This window comes from Anneissia japonica, unplaced genomic scaffold (assembly GCF_011630105.1).
Source record: "Anneissia japonica isolate Jap-2015-1 unplaced genomic scaffold, ASM1163010v1 scaffold26_len2425191_cov177, whole genome shotgun sequence".
Classification (NCBI taxonomy): domain Eukaryota; kingdom Metazoa; phylum Echinodermata; class Crinoidea; order Comatulida; family Comatulidae; genus Anneissia; species Anneissia japonica.
The window spans coordinates 670,325-683,691 of record NW_022685220.1 but is presented as its reverse complement, the minus strand read 5'-3'; the positions used below and the strand labels follow the sequence as shown (position 1 = coordinate 683,691).

The 13,367-nt window shown below is 35.7% G+C and overlaps 2 protein-coding genes across 2 annotated transcripts in view; one reads left to right on the top strand and one right to left on the bottom strand.

Moving 5' to 3' along the window:
• Nucleotides 1-144: 144 nt before the first annotated feature.
• LOC117108539 (protein BCCIP homolog) lies at nucleotides 145-7,756 on the bottom strand. The gene is made up of 5 exons (XM_033250584.1): nucleotides 7,578-7,756; nucleotides 6,648-6,722; nucleotides 5,905-5,985; nucleotides 4,813-4,955; nucleotides 145-250 (listed from the first exon to the last, which is right to left on the bottom strand). Exons 1-5 carry the CDS (start codon nucleotides 7,707-7,709, stop codon nucleotides 145-147), a joined length of 537 nt encoding a protein of 178 aa, XP_033106475.1. The 5' UTR covers nucleotides 7,710-7,756.
• A 248-nt stretch (nucleotides 7,757-8,004) lies between these two features.
• The window catches only part of LOC117108786 (uroporphyrinogen-III synthase-like), a 45,724-nt gene continuing 40,361 nt past the window's right edge, over nucleotides 8,005-13,367 (top strand). Inside the window, exons 1-2 of the mRNA XM_033250939.1 lie at nucleotides 8,005-8,076; nucleotides 10,270-10,361. Coding sequence (XP_033106830.1) covers nucleotides 10,296-10,361 — 66 coding nt within the window. The 5' untranslated portion in view covers nucleotides 8,005-8,076; nucleotides 10,270-10,295. The remainder of the gene's footprint in view (nucleotides 8,077-10,269; nucleotides 10,362-13,367) is intronic.

Sequence of the window (13,367 nt, the reverse complement as noted above, 5' to 3'; positions counted from 1 at the left end):
GCAACGAAGAGCGCCACCTGGCATTGTGACTATATAATGTTTTTTTAAAATCAGTATCTAAAGTTTTCCACATTTCTAACTATAATGCTAAGTTTGTTTCCATCTTTGCAATGATTGGTTTTATACCACTTGTCGGTATTATCATTACTGTCCGATAGATTTTAAGTTCAGCATCATCCCCAGACCACTTTCCCCCCACTGCCAAGTTGCCTTCTTCAGACACTGGGAAGCTGAACGATAGGATAGATTCCTGCAAAAAAAAGCAATATTACAAAAAAAATTACAAAGAAATCATGCCAACAACAGATACCTAATGATGGTGGTGATATTATTATCACAGTTGACATGGCAAACCCAGGTGTTTTTTTTTTTTTTGCCAGGAAGTGCAAGTGGCAATGGACGACCTATAGTCTAAGGGGTGATCTCTTACACCCCTTCCTTCCCCCCCCCCCAAGCCCTGAAGATCTGGCCAATTTCATCAGAAAATCAGTTTTTCTCGCTGCTGCTGGGGGCTAGGGTGACCTACCTGCTCTCCTTTTGCCACCCCCTGGATCTGTCAATGTAACACTTTGATTCAGATTTCTATTATGGTATGAGTCAAATCAAGGAGGTTATCCTTGGTCAAATGAAACATCCAATAATATTATGGCAATACTGTAAATAGGTTGTCCCCATTAGGGATTTGAATTCAAGACCCTCCAAATACTTTTCTTGCACTAGATGTACCACCATAGTTTTTCCCACAAATCAATTCATTCTAGTGAGAAAACTGTAATGGTAACGTTTAACAAACAACACTCGAAGGAGTATTACCTCTAGGTGTCAAATACTTCATCTGACCACAGAAGCAATGTTTCTTCTCATTTGCCTACTTCATCACACAGGTGTTCCCTTTACTAATATCCTTCAATGTCAAAGATTAACTTTGTGGTTACCGACTAAGATAGAGATGGTTCACTAACTAGGGCGGTTAGGCTCACCATCACAGGAACAATACAAAAGGTTAAGGGTTCAAATCCTTAGAGAAAGCTTTGATTCTAGGAAAAAATATGATCACAAACACTTAAAGTGGCTGTTCAAAGTAATTATTATTTCATTGAAGAACCTTTCTTGTGGATACAGCTCTTTATAGTTTTACATTATTAATTTTAAACCCCACTTTTCCACTAAATGTATGCTTCTTAAAATGTTACAATCCTTAGTTTTCTGCCACTAGATTGGTTGAGAAGTACAGGTTGAATTTATATCATAAGTTTTTGGTACTGTAAATTAATTTTAATATGAGGATTCAACTTTCGATAAATTCAGAATGTGACAGGTGCAAATAGTTTATAGTTGTACAGGTGTGTTTATGTTACAGTGCCTGGCCTTTGGATAAAAAAAAAAAATCATACTCATTGTGTATGTACAATGCTCTTCACCAGGGGTGGGCATTAAAATTGGTTAAAACATTCATACACTGTTTTATGGCCACTTTATGCTCAATTTTACTATTACTTTTTACAGATGTTCGGTGCCGGGCCGCAAAAAACAAGGTGTGTTCTAGTCAAAAATGGTTCGCAGGCAACACATAGGGTTTGTAATTCATTTTCGCGGGCCACAAAAAATTCACTCACGGGCCGCATCACCAACATCAATTTCCAATTTTTTGGACAATAAATTTGATTTGATTTGATTGATTGATTGGTAACATTCTCTACTCACTGGGAAGTATTCCTAGTCGTGCATTTATTGTAATTTTATCCCAGATAAATTTCAAATCACTTGCATTCATCCAGGTACCCATTTATTACACTCTAGGGTGGTAAAGAACAACAAATGTAGATAAAGTGTCTTGCCCAAGGGCATGAGTAGTGTTACCGCCTGACAAAACATTTTGCTAACAGTGCATTTTGCCAACAGCCAATTTTGCTGACAAATGGTTAAAAAAGATAAAATAAAAATTGTAAATAATGAACACAAATTGTTTTGTGGGGCAAAAAAATGTTGATGACAAGTCAGTGGCGGATTCAGGAATTCAAAATAGAGAGGAGGCTAGGGAGGGTTGGGGCTGAGGAAAGAAAATTTATGATTTTGGCACATCCAGATTGCCGGAAATGGCACACTCTCAGACCTAAATTTAATTATAATTTTCCATTTTTTCACAATTATTTTTATAATTTTGAAAAATTTAGAAAGGGGGGGGGGCGCATTAAATATTCCATTCTTACCACATATAACCATGGAGGAACATGATACAAGGTAACGGTAGGAGAATAACCTATAATTCGCAGCACCCTTGAGTTGATTGATTGCTTATGCGCGTGGTCCGTGACTACCTTGCTGTTGTCAAGTAGTTTCGTGTTCACATCATTGCACAATAATGGGCCGAAATGAACCATAGCATCGGGGTAGCCCCCTACTCTTCTGAAAGAAGGCAATGGGTTCTTTAAAGTGCACACCAGCCAGATGTATACACTGTACCTCTATTTTAAGTCCTTATACGAAAAGATATTACAAACCGAACCCTGTGCGAGTTTTGGCTCAAATCAGCGCCTAAGTTAAGGCTGTAGTTCGTGGCACCCCTGAACAAGTCCTTAAAGACTAGGGTTTTGTGGTTTGGAATATATTTTAATTATATATATATATATAAAGTAGCTAAAGTAAAATAATAATTAATAAGTTTTTTTTTGTTTTTTTATTAACAAGAGATTATTATTTTTTAACAAGAGATTATTATTCAGTCCTTAAAGACTAGGGTTTTGTGGTTTGGAATATATTTTAATTATATATATATATATAAAGTAGCTAAAGTAAAATAATAATTAATAAGTTTTTTTTTGTTTTTTTATTAACAAGAGATTATTATTCAGTGGTCCCTTAACAAGAACAAGTCCTTAAAGACTAGGGTTTTGTGGTTTGGAATATATTTTAATTATATATATATTAAGTAGCAGGGGTTTATTTATGAATTTGAGTAGCAGGAGAAATTTGAAAGTAACAGGAGAGTAAATTGAAATAGGCCGGGGGTATGGGGGCCGCCTAGGTCCCCATCGGGGTCCAGGGGCAGAGCCCTGGTTAGGGGTTAAGGGGGCGAAGCGCCATTGCGCTCCAGGTTTTTAGAGTTTTTTAAGCCCATTTGATGGCATTTCTCTACTTCATTTCAACTACTGAGCTGTAAAAAAGTTGATATTTTTACATATTCTTCATACACAGGCCTAGCCTAAATAGATACTGTAAACCAGAAACTTTCGCGAATCTCAAAAAGCCTAAATTTAATGCATGTGAGGAATATCATACAATAGCTGAAAATATCGTATCGTGAGTTTAGCCCTAGGTTAGATAGGCCTACAGCCACTGTGGAGGCTACAGTATCTAGGCCTAGGCAGGCTTAGGCGCCATAAGCCTGCAGCCTACCTCAGTTGAGGACCAGGACTTAGCTGGCACAGATAAGAAAGAGACAAGTTTACACACATACAGTACACACTCATATGATATTCTACAATTTTGTATGGTATTCAAGCATCTTACAAAATGAACAATGTTTATCAATGTTTTATTAACAAATTATTTTCCTGTAGGCCTAATATCGATTCAAACACATTGATTGATGATGATTGAACATCGTGGTATGTCATATGGGACGGAAAATTAGTTTCCCATTTGAACTTCTTAGTATACACTGCACAGTGGTTGCACATGTGCAATCACATGCAGTGAATGATGATCAGAACCTCCTTGATTAGTATACTATACTGAGTAGGTTAGAATAGGCCTAGAATTTACGAATTTTTCGAGCTCAACATCGGAATTTAAGGTCAGAATATTGATTCAATAATTGAAATACATTCTTTTTAAAGTTTATACACATTTAATAAAATCCACCAAAATAAATTGAAAATACAATTTTTATAATGATGAAGTTGTTTACTTTTCACAAACATGTTGAAATTTGTGGGATTCACCATTTAGGCCTATGCCCTAGATCTGCGTTGAAGGAAACATCTATCAGGAGAGCAAAAAATAGTTATAAAATTTACGCAGATATCGAAAAGGAATGGATAACACATTGGAAAAACAAATGTCTCATGTGATGTGATTTGAGACGATTTTGGCATGCTCTGCCATTTTAATCATTGTACTATGACTCTGAAATTGTGAGTGTAAACAGCATTCAATATAGTTGATTGTTTGGCTTGCTACCTCCGCCAGTGAGTGTAAACGAATTTGAGCCAGTGTTGGTTTTTTTTTATAGATTATTTATCATTTCCGAAATATTTATGTCATCACAAAGAGTGCTAGTAAAATATAAATGAAATGAAAATAAAAGGTTCATAGTCATACACAAATTCATTTTTAAAATGACAATCTGTTTTTTTCTTCTCCGCGGTAAGAAAACCCGGAAGCCCAATGTACGGAAAAAGAGTTTGGGCGATGTATATCGTCATCACCTGAGCAAGTGGTGGAGGAGAAATTTCTATTATGTTATTGGCTAACATGTGATTTGGAGGCGTGGCTTCTTTGAAGGACTCACCCAGGCACGACTGCTGAACTTTGAACTTTAACTTTGTTTACGCCGCGAGTTCATGAAAGTCAAACACAGAGTCTGAAAAATGGTAAACATTTTAACGAACTTTCAACAGAAAGGAACGTCGAAATGAGTGCATACTATTGCAAATTACCTTCGCGTAGGTAAAAATGGTTCTTTACAGGCCTGTTGCGCTATTTATATTGGTGGTTTTTGTATTAATTTTTGTACAGCATTGATTGAAGTAGCCGGCGAAAACATCGTAGTAGCCTATCGAATGCGCCGGCTGCCGGCTCTTAAATAACCCCCTGAGTAGCTGAAGTAAAATAATAATTAATAACAATCTCACTTTTTTTGTTATGTTGATTACTGATATAAATCCAAAAACATCGTCGTCGTCATCTTCTTCATCCGGATCACTGTCCTCAGCTAACTGGTCTGCACTTTGCTATAATACAGAGTAAAAAAATGTTAATACAATTAAGATGAAGCTGTGGATATTGTTCTGATGGTTTAATGTAAATTTGAGGAGTTAATTGCTGCCTTGACCCCAGCCCTTAACTTCAGTCTTGCTATCTTAATGCATGACGGCATGTCGGAAGGAATATATATAGATGGTGTTAAGAAAAATGTACATCAACTATACCAACTAACAACTGGACACGTACTGAAGAAAACATGGATACTGTATATCTACATACATACACATGTAATTTATACTGCTGCTGATTCAACTAATGAGATTCCTGTATGTTAAGCATTCAATATGCTAAAGATTCTTTTCCGAATTTTTTATAAAAAAATTAGTTGATTTGATATAAGATTACTCATCAGAAAGTTTTTTTTTACTGATATTGGTCATACAATTATCAACATGTTTAAAAATCTTGATTTTGCAGCACAATTGACCATTGTTTTTCTGCACAGTGAACCGAAATGCCCAGTTTGCATAGCATATGGCATGAAAAAAACTTCTCGCAAATGTGTTAAAGTAATTTGAATGAACATGTTAATGTATTTCTAATATCCCCCGCCACTCCTGTTTCCCCAGTGTACTGTTTCTTGTTTTATGTTTGAAGTGTTTCTGTAAATTGTTTTATACAGTAATAATAATTAATGTGTATAATTTATATATTTATTATTTACTTTTATTGTAATGTTTATTATATTATATGTCTTGTTTTTTTATGTTCAGGTGGATGAACTAGTATAGGTACTTTCACCTGATTTCCTCACCTCCCTTACTATTATTTATTCTATATCGTGAGCTCAATTTGAATGAAATAAAATAAATAAATTAAATCAATGATTCATTATTTGGGATAAAAAAAAAATGCTAAATTTCATTGCTTGAGTGAATGAATGTGGAAATTATCCATAAATAATTTCATAAATACCTTTACAACACTTCCAACATGATTTTGTGACAGAATAATATTGGTTAAATCCGATAAATCTATGTGAGCTTTTGCAAATAACTGTAGTAAGGGAAAAAATATATAATATATATACTGTAATATAATAATAGAACATGAACATCATTGCTAGCAGTAACCCATCCTATGGAATAAAAAGGAAAATACCTTAGGGCTTTATCAGGGTTGTAGCTGTAGAAAACTTAGGGTTGGTGGTAGATGTTTTAAGGATGGGTGGGTGATAACATTATTATTATTAGTAAACTCTAAATGATAAGAGTGGATTTTAAGGATGGACAAGGGAGTTAATAAAGGTGGGTGGAGGGTAATGAAATTAGCTTTAGCAGGGTGAAAAAATCTAACTTAATGGATGAATACTTGTAGTTCAAATAAATGATAAGCATGCAAACAAGATGTAATGGTGATGCATAGTGTACTGCATATTAGAGTAATTATATGGGTATTATTAAATACAGTTCACTCTCTAATATACTAATAGACAACATTGGTATCGAAATCTAAAGGTCCTTAAATAGAGGCAGTCCCATAATGGAGGGTGAGGCAATGTTAATAATATACAAAATAATTCTATCGGCAACTATCTTTACTTTTCAGTAGTCATTAATTTGAGAGTGCACTGTAAACATGACTAATCACCACCATATTGTAAGAAAACACATTTTAAAACATTAATGTTTTGTCACACCGATGCAATATGGACAAACCTGTTGTAGTAACCTCTTGATGCCATCTGCATCAGTTGGCTGGGGTGGCAAGGCTTCAAACTCGATTTGCACTTCCTTTTAAGAAAAAATATATTAATAGAGGTAATGGTTTTAAGATTCAAAATAATTTTTTTTATAAATTATTTAAAATATACTAAAAATAAAGAGAAAACAGGGAATGCATGGACTAGTTATATACACATTTTACAGTATTTACTTACAGTATATAGAGTAATAGCCAGACTAAAAACTAAGGCCTGTGTGGGAACATATCCTCCACACAAAAATTAGGCCTAGAAATTCGTCCACACATTTCGGAAAAAAGAAGGGCCGATTTCCGTGCAGATTTTGCCGAAAATGAGGCTTTTTTTACCTAATCTTAATATATAGACCTAACCGATGCCAATGGCAATGCATTCTGCAGTTAGTTACTTTCTGCGCACCTATTTTCCTTGCCATTTGAGCTAGTTTTTGAGGTATCATAAAATTCATTAGAGTCTGGTATACTGTAAGCATTATATTTATAAATAATTACTAAGAGTTTGTTGCTACACATAAAAGTTACACAGGGTGGAATGCGTTAACTTTCTTCCCATCTTGAATCAGTAAATAAGTTTATAATAAGTGCTGAAGTTGAACAAAAAATATTTGAAATGATATGGCACTTTAAAAATCTGAACTCTAATTACAGTACAGATTGCAAATTTGTCCCATGGACCTAGTCTGCTTACTTATATTACAGTAAGGCCAGTAAGGTGATTATGATCTAGCCTACTCCCTTAGGCTCTAGGTCTAGGTCGGATGAGGATGCTCTCTCTCTGTTCTGTCGGGGCGAAACAGAGGCTGATCCTACCTGGCCTACAGGCCTAGGCCTCCTACCCATTAGAGTAGGCCTATTAGCTAGAAACATAACCTAAATCCAAATGTTACCTCGTTAATTTCTGAATCTGAATCAGATGTATCACCATTTTCTATTTCGTCACATGAGCTATCATCTTCTGGCTCATTAATCTGGTTTTCTGTATCTTCATTCACACGCCGTTTTTTACCGTAGGACGACATGTTTTGATACTGTTCAACGACTTTTTCAAATGCCCTCTATCGTTAGCCCTGGTATATAAAGCAGTATTTCCTGTCGTATTTGGCGCTATAAAAAACAAGTTTGCTTATAGTAAGCATTCAGAAATTCTTATTCATGAGCAATATTTCATCTTTTAATTATTTTCTGTCATTCGAACTAAATCATTCAACATCTTCTGCTAGTTAAATTTTATTTTTAAAAATAAATGTTATAATTAAATGTTTTTTGTTTAATATTATGACACATTCAGAAATATATTTATTTCGACTTCGTTGCCGGAGCAGACGATATGCTGGATAAATCAAAACACGGAACTCGGGACTCCTTCAATAACTTAGTAGAATTCATGTAAGCTTGCCGTTTGATAATGGGGTTTCATACATATTTGTTCTGAAAGAATATGTGAATATTCATGTTTAACCTCTGCTGTAGTACTGTACTTACTAATAATTTCTAGCGTCATTACCTGGTATTTGTATAGGTCTACTAACTAAGGAAGGTCTAGGCCTGGCCGGCCTGTGGTACCAAATCATACTCACCCAGTACCTTGGCCTTGTCGGTCTAGCTGGTCGAGTAATCCTCCTGTCTCCTATCTAGCGTTCTGTATTTTATTTTACTTATCTAACTAGAGCCAGAGAGAAGGTTTTATCCAAGCTATCGAACATAGGCCTAGGCCTAGCTAGGGTAGTTTTATAGTGAAAGATGTCGGCTGGATATTGTTAGGGAATACGTGCAAAGAATAAGATACGATTCACAGTTCACTTACCCCCTTTTTTCTTTATCCAAAGGTGACGGATTTCAATTTCTTGACTGTTTTCCACTCCCACGATTGCTGTGACCAATGCAATCAATTTAAAGGAATATATATTTCTTTCCATTCACAAAATCCACAATTGCTGGATTGGTATAAGTAGCTTAATAAATACAGGTACATAAAATCTAGCAAGATACAACTTGCCTGTCGTATGCCGAGTGGGAAGCAGACAATAAAAACGAACCTCGCCAATGCAGCACAGAATTCGTATTACAATAGAATGTTACATAATATGCTTATTAGACGAAACATATGGCAAGAAAAAGTTTGAGATGCTCTCTGGACAATTATCTTTTCCGCCGAACCACCATTCGTAATTTGCGTCCTTATGTATTATCGTTTTTCATTCAAAGTGTGCCTCTTGAATTTAATTAGTTCCCCTCGATTTTCATCTACCGTATTTCCATAAGCGCCCCTCAATTTCCACTCTGTTTTCATAAGCGCCCCGTTCAAATAAGCGCCCCTCAAAAAGTTAAAAAAAAAAATTTTAGGGCCTGGGCACTTATTCGCGCGAGTACGGTACATGTGTGATGCTGAGATCAACACACAGCAATATTTTATACCCTATTCAGACTAGCCATTTGAGATCATTTGCAATGTAAACAGCAGTAATCATCCAAAACTGATCGTCACCAACGACACAAACAATTTTACATTGAAATGTGAGGTCAAAGGTTGATCCAACCGTATAGAGTGTCCTACATTGTACATCCATTTTGTGCAGACTTTCTGTGCAATTTTTATCAATTTCTTGACAAAAGCCCTGTGTGGGACGTACAGTAGCTGTGCTACACCTAGAAAATAAAATAGAAACGAGGCATGTGTGCTCATTAATCCTCCCACCCCATGGCATTTACTAAAGCAGATAGAAGAAAGACGAGACAGATAATCTGATGGGACTCAGACTTGACTGAACAGTTTGTGTTCGTAAAGTCTGTTGCAATCTGATTCCGTGGTAAATGGGAGTAATAAAGATTGTAGCACGCAATTGCGACAGATTTGCGATATTGATTACTTGTTGACTGCTACTGGGGAGCTTTCCCACAAGATTGTAAATTGCGATTGGGTACAATTGAGTGTTGCAATTGCTACAACCAATCACAGTGTGATGGCTTGCCTGAATAGGGGTCGTTCAGCATTATCAATATTTTCAAGTGTACATACAGTATGCAAGGGGGGAAGGGGTAGACAAACTTGTACACTTTTACATAATGCATGAAAATATTTATTCGAAATAGAATGCAGTATGTAAACTAATGGTAAAATTAGAATGTAACCATGGATATATTCATTTTTAAGCAACCAAGTACATTGCTTTAATTGACTTCACAAAAAAATGGAGAATGATTTTGCAAAATCAACATTTTTTCAGAGGGGAGCACCAGCATTTGCCCGACGGGGATGGGGCCCCGAGGTCCCCGACGAGGGATCAGATTTCCCTGACGAAAGCAAAAGTGGGTGTGGTCGAGCTTCGGTTAAAAGGTTTCAAGAGTGGTCCCGGGGGGCGAAGCCCCCTAAAATTTTGACAAATTTAGGGGTTTCAAACGCTTATAATCGATTTTAGAGTCTACTGATATGTAGAAAATACATATAATTTTTTTTTCTCCCCGATGAATTGTCCTTTTTCTCCCTCCGGCCTCCCCGCTGGCACCACCCCTGGGTGTAAAGTGCTATTTTTATATCTGATTACATTAAATTAATGTCTAGTTTTTATGCCCATACTGTAGGCCTGCAATTACCGTATATAGATGAAATGAAGAAGAAAGTTGTCCTCTTGAAAGCAGCCAAAGGAAAAATTGAAGATGACTTATATCTTAAGGTACTGTAAGATTCAATTTATGAAAATAATTAGTTACAGTTTAGTGTACAGTAGACCAGGCTATAATTGAGATAGGTGCCACTTGGAGAGGTAGAAATTCTCATATAGTTTTTCTAGACCAGTTTTTTATGGGGAATCAGAATATGTGAGGTAAAAGGGGCGTAACCTGAGAACTTTCGCGTGAGGGCGCTTTTTTCAAAATGGCCGCTAAAATCAAATAAACTACATACATATATATATATAGGTAAAATAAGCACAAAAGAGGTAGGTTTGACCAACTTTTGAACATGTGATGATAGGAGTAAAGTATAATTAGTTAAAGTTATTAATGTGAAGATTTCGAGAGGCAATTGAGGGCGCTTTTTAAAATGTAGGCCAAAATTAAAGAACAGCTTAACAGCAGCTTCAATACCCTAAAAAAATTTGGTTAATTTACAAAACCTGAATGTAATAACTGCTGTTGACTTTTTAAACCCAAAATAACATATTTTAGGGTGGTAAGCTAACTCACTTTTAGAAATGTAAGTAAAAATGCCCCCTTATATTAGTCCTTAACTGTTTACAAGAATGGAAAATATCACCAGAATCCTAAAAAAAATCCAGCTTTCTTACAAATATCCGGTTGTTTTTCATTATTTTTGTGTACTACACAAGGTATTCCAGAGGACCACACAAATAACTACCATAAATTTCATGTATAAAGGCATTAATTCATTTATTACATAATTGTCCTTAAAGTTTACTGTGTAACCCTATGTTGAGCAATAATCTTCATGTATTGCTAATCACACTGCAATCTGAAAGTCTTCGTCTTTACTATAAACAGTTCTTGGACGTCCTTGGGCATCACTGTCTCAATCCTTTTTTGCTTCATTTGATCATTCCATCTGTTGTGAATACTATTTTTATTGACCAAATCATTTACGTCTGCTTAATTTCCATTTTAGCGATTAAATTTGCTCAAGTGCTCAATGGTCTGCTTGCAAACATGGTGCTAGCAATGATATGTCTGTGATCTTGTTACCTCTATTGAAGATTTCACATCTTTGCTTGATTTAAACTTTTCCCCTTAACTCCATACCACAGTCTTCAAGTTCCACATCTTTTGTGACAGAACATCTAAAACTTTAAAGTTGCAGAAAGTGTCAACAAAACTTTGCCTTTGACTACAGAATCATGAGATCCAATAAGGGATGATTTCTTCGCTGGTGAAAGTTAATGTAACTTAATTTGAACAACTTTTGGTATTTGCCAGTGTTTGTGTCTAGAATGACTCTCTCTCTCTCTCTTTCTCTCTGCGGTCATAAAATAAGATATACAGTAGCAACGACTGCAATATTGATGTCTCCAGAATGGAACGGTTGATATTTATGTATTGGTTGTAATTCCTTAAAGCATGCATTGCATGCAGGACGACTTTCGGGTCTGCTTTTCTTGGCTGCTACGAAGATCTGGAACTAATACAAAATCTCTTTCAGTGACAAGGATGCATTCTTGCCGATAGCAATATTGAAGAAGGCATCCAACCAGTTTGTCGAAATCCCAGTTTGCAGAAACTCAGTTTGCCGAAACCCAGAATGCCAAACCCAGTTCACTGAAATCATGAAATCCTATTTTCCCAAAAATCTGTTTTCCGAAACCCAGTCCAAATCTCTGTGTTTTGTGTTACAAAGTACAGCATACTGTGCATTTGAAAGGAAGGAGCTTCATTTGTGTACAAATTAAAAAGAAAAATATTCGAAGACAACAAAGCTGTAGAAAAACACACTTGAAAGCATGGCTATCAGTTAAAATTAGAAATAAAATGAAATTAAATTAAGGATAAGCATCGTATCCTTCTAAAATACTCCCTGCAAACCTTGTCAAGATGGTTGTGCGAGGTCCCTGACCACCGAGGCTCTAGTCAGCCCCTTTGAGTCAGACCCCCTGTGGACAAATTTCTGGAGCCACAATTGACATGTGTGTATATTGTAGATCATTATTAGTTTATTTCCTTTATTCATATTTAAAAAAAAATAAATTTATGTATTTATCATAGGTATGCTAATAAAACGTTTTAACTGCGAGGCCTATTAAATTGAATTTTATTTGCTGATAGCTAATTGATTTACAGATTAAAACAAAAAGAATCATTTAACTAATAAGCCGCTATTTCTTATATAATACATAGTAAGAAAGTGTTCCAACATGAATGTTATGCTGTGGTTAATGTTTTAAGGCTTTTATTTTATTTTCCACAAAGTGGGTTTCAGTGCAAACTGGGTTTCAACAAACTGGTATTTGTAGTTTTTGATTCAGCAAACTGGCATTCGGCAAACTGTGTTTTGGCAAAGAGAACTCGAAATCTGGCAGTCAGCAACCTGGGGTTCTACAATCTGGCGTAGAACCACCAAGAAGAAGCCGACACGAAAGTCTTCCTGTATGCAAAGCTTTAACGAATAACAACCAAGGCATATAGCAATAATCCGTTCTTTTTCTCGAGACATCGATATTACATACAATTACACGCCGGCTTTCTTTCGTAAAGGAAAACGTAGCTTCTGTAATCATAAACTGAGTTTGTTGAAACTTTCAGCAACTTCAGAGTTTTAGATGTTCTGTCACAAAAGTTGTCTGAAGAACAAGAGTATGTCTCACTGCTGCTTGGAGTTAAGGAGAAAAGTGTAAATCAAGCAAGTAACATGTTCAATAGAAAGTTTTGCAGAGGCAAGATCAAGGACATATCATGGTTGCCACCATGTTAGCAGAAATTCCTGTGGAAGTCCAAGAATTGTTCATACGATAAATACGAAGACTTTCAGATTGCAGTGATAAAAGCAAAACCTGAAGATTATTGCGCAACATAGGGCTACACAGTTAAACACTACAGGACAAATATGTAGTAAATGAATTTATGCCTTCTTCATACATGAAAATTATGGTAGTTGCCTGAAATACTTTGGATAGCACACAGAAATAATGAAAAACAACCGGATATTTGTAAGGAAGCTGGAATTTTTTTAAAGA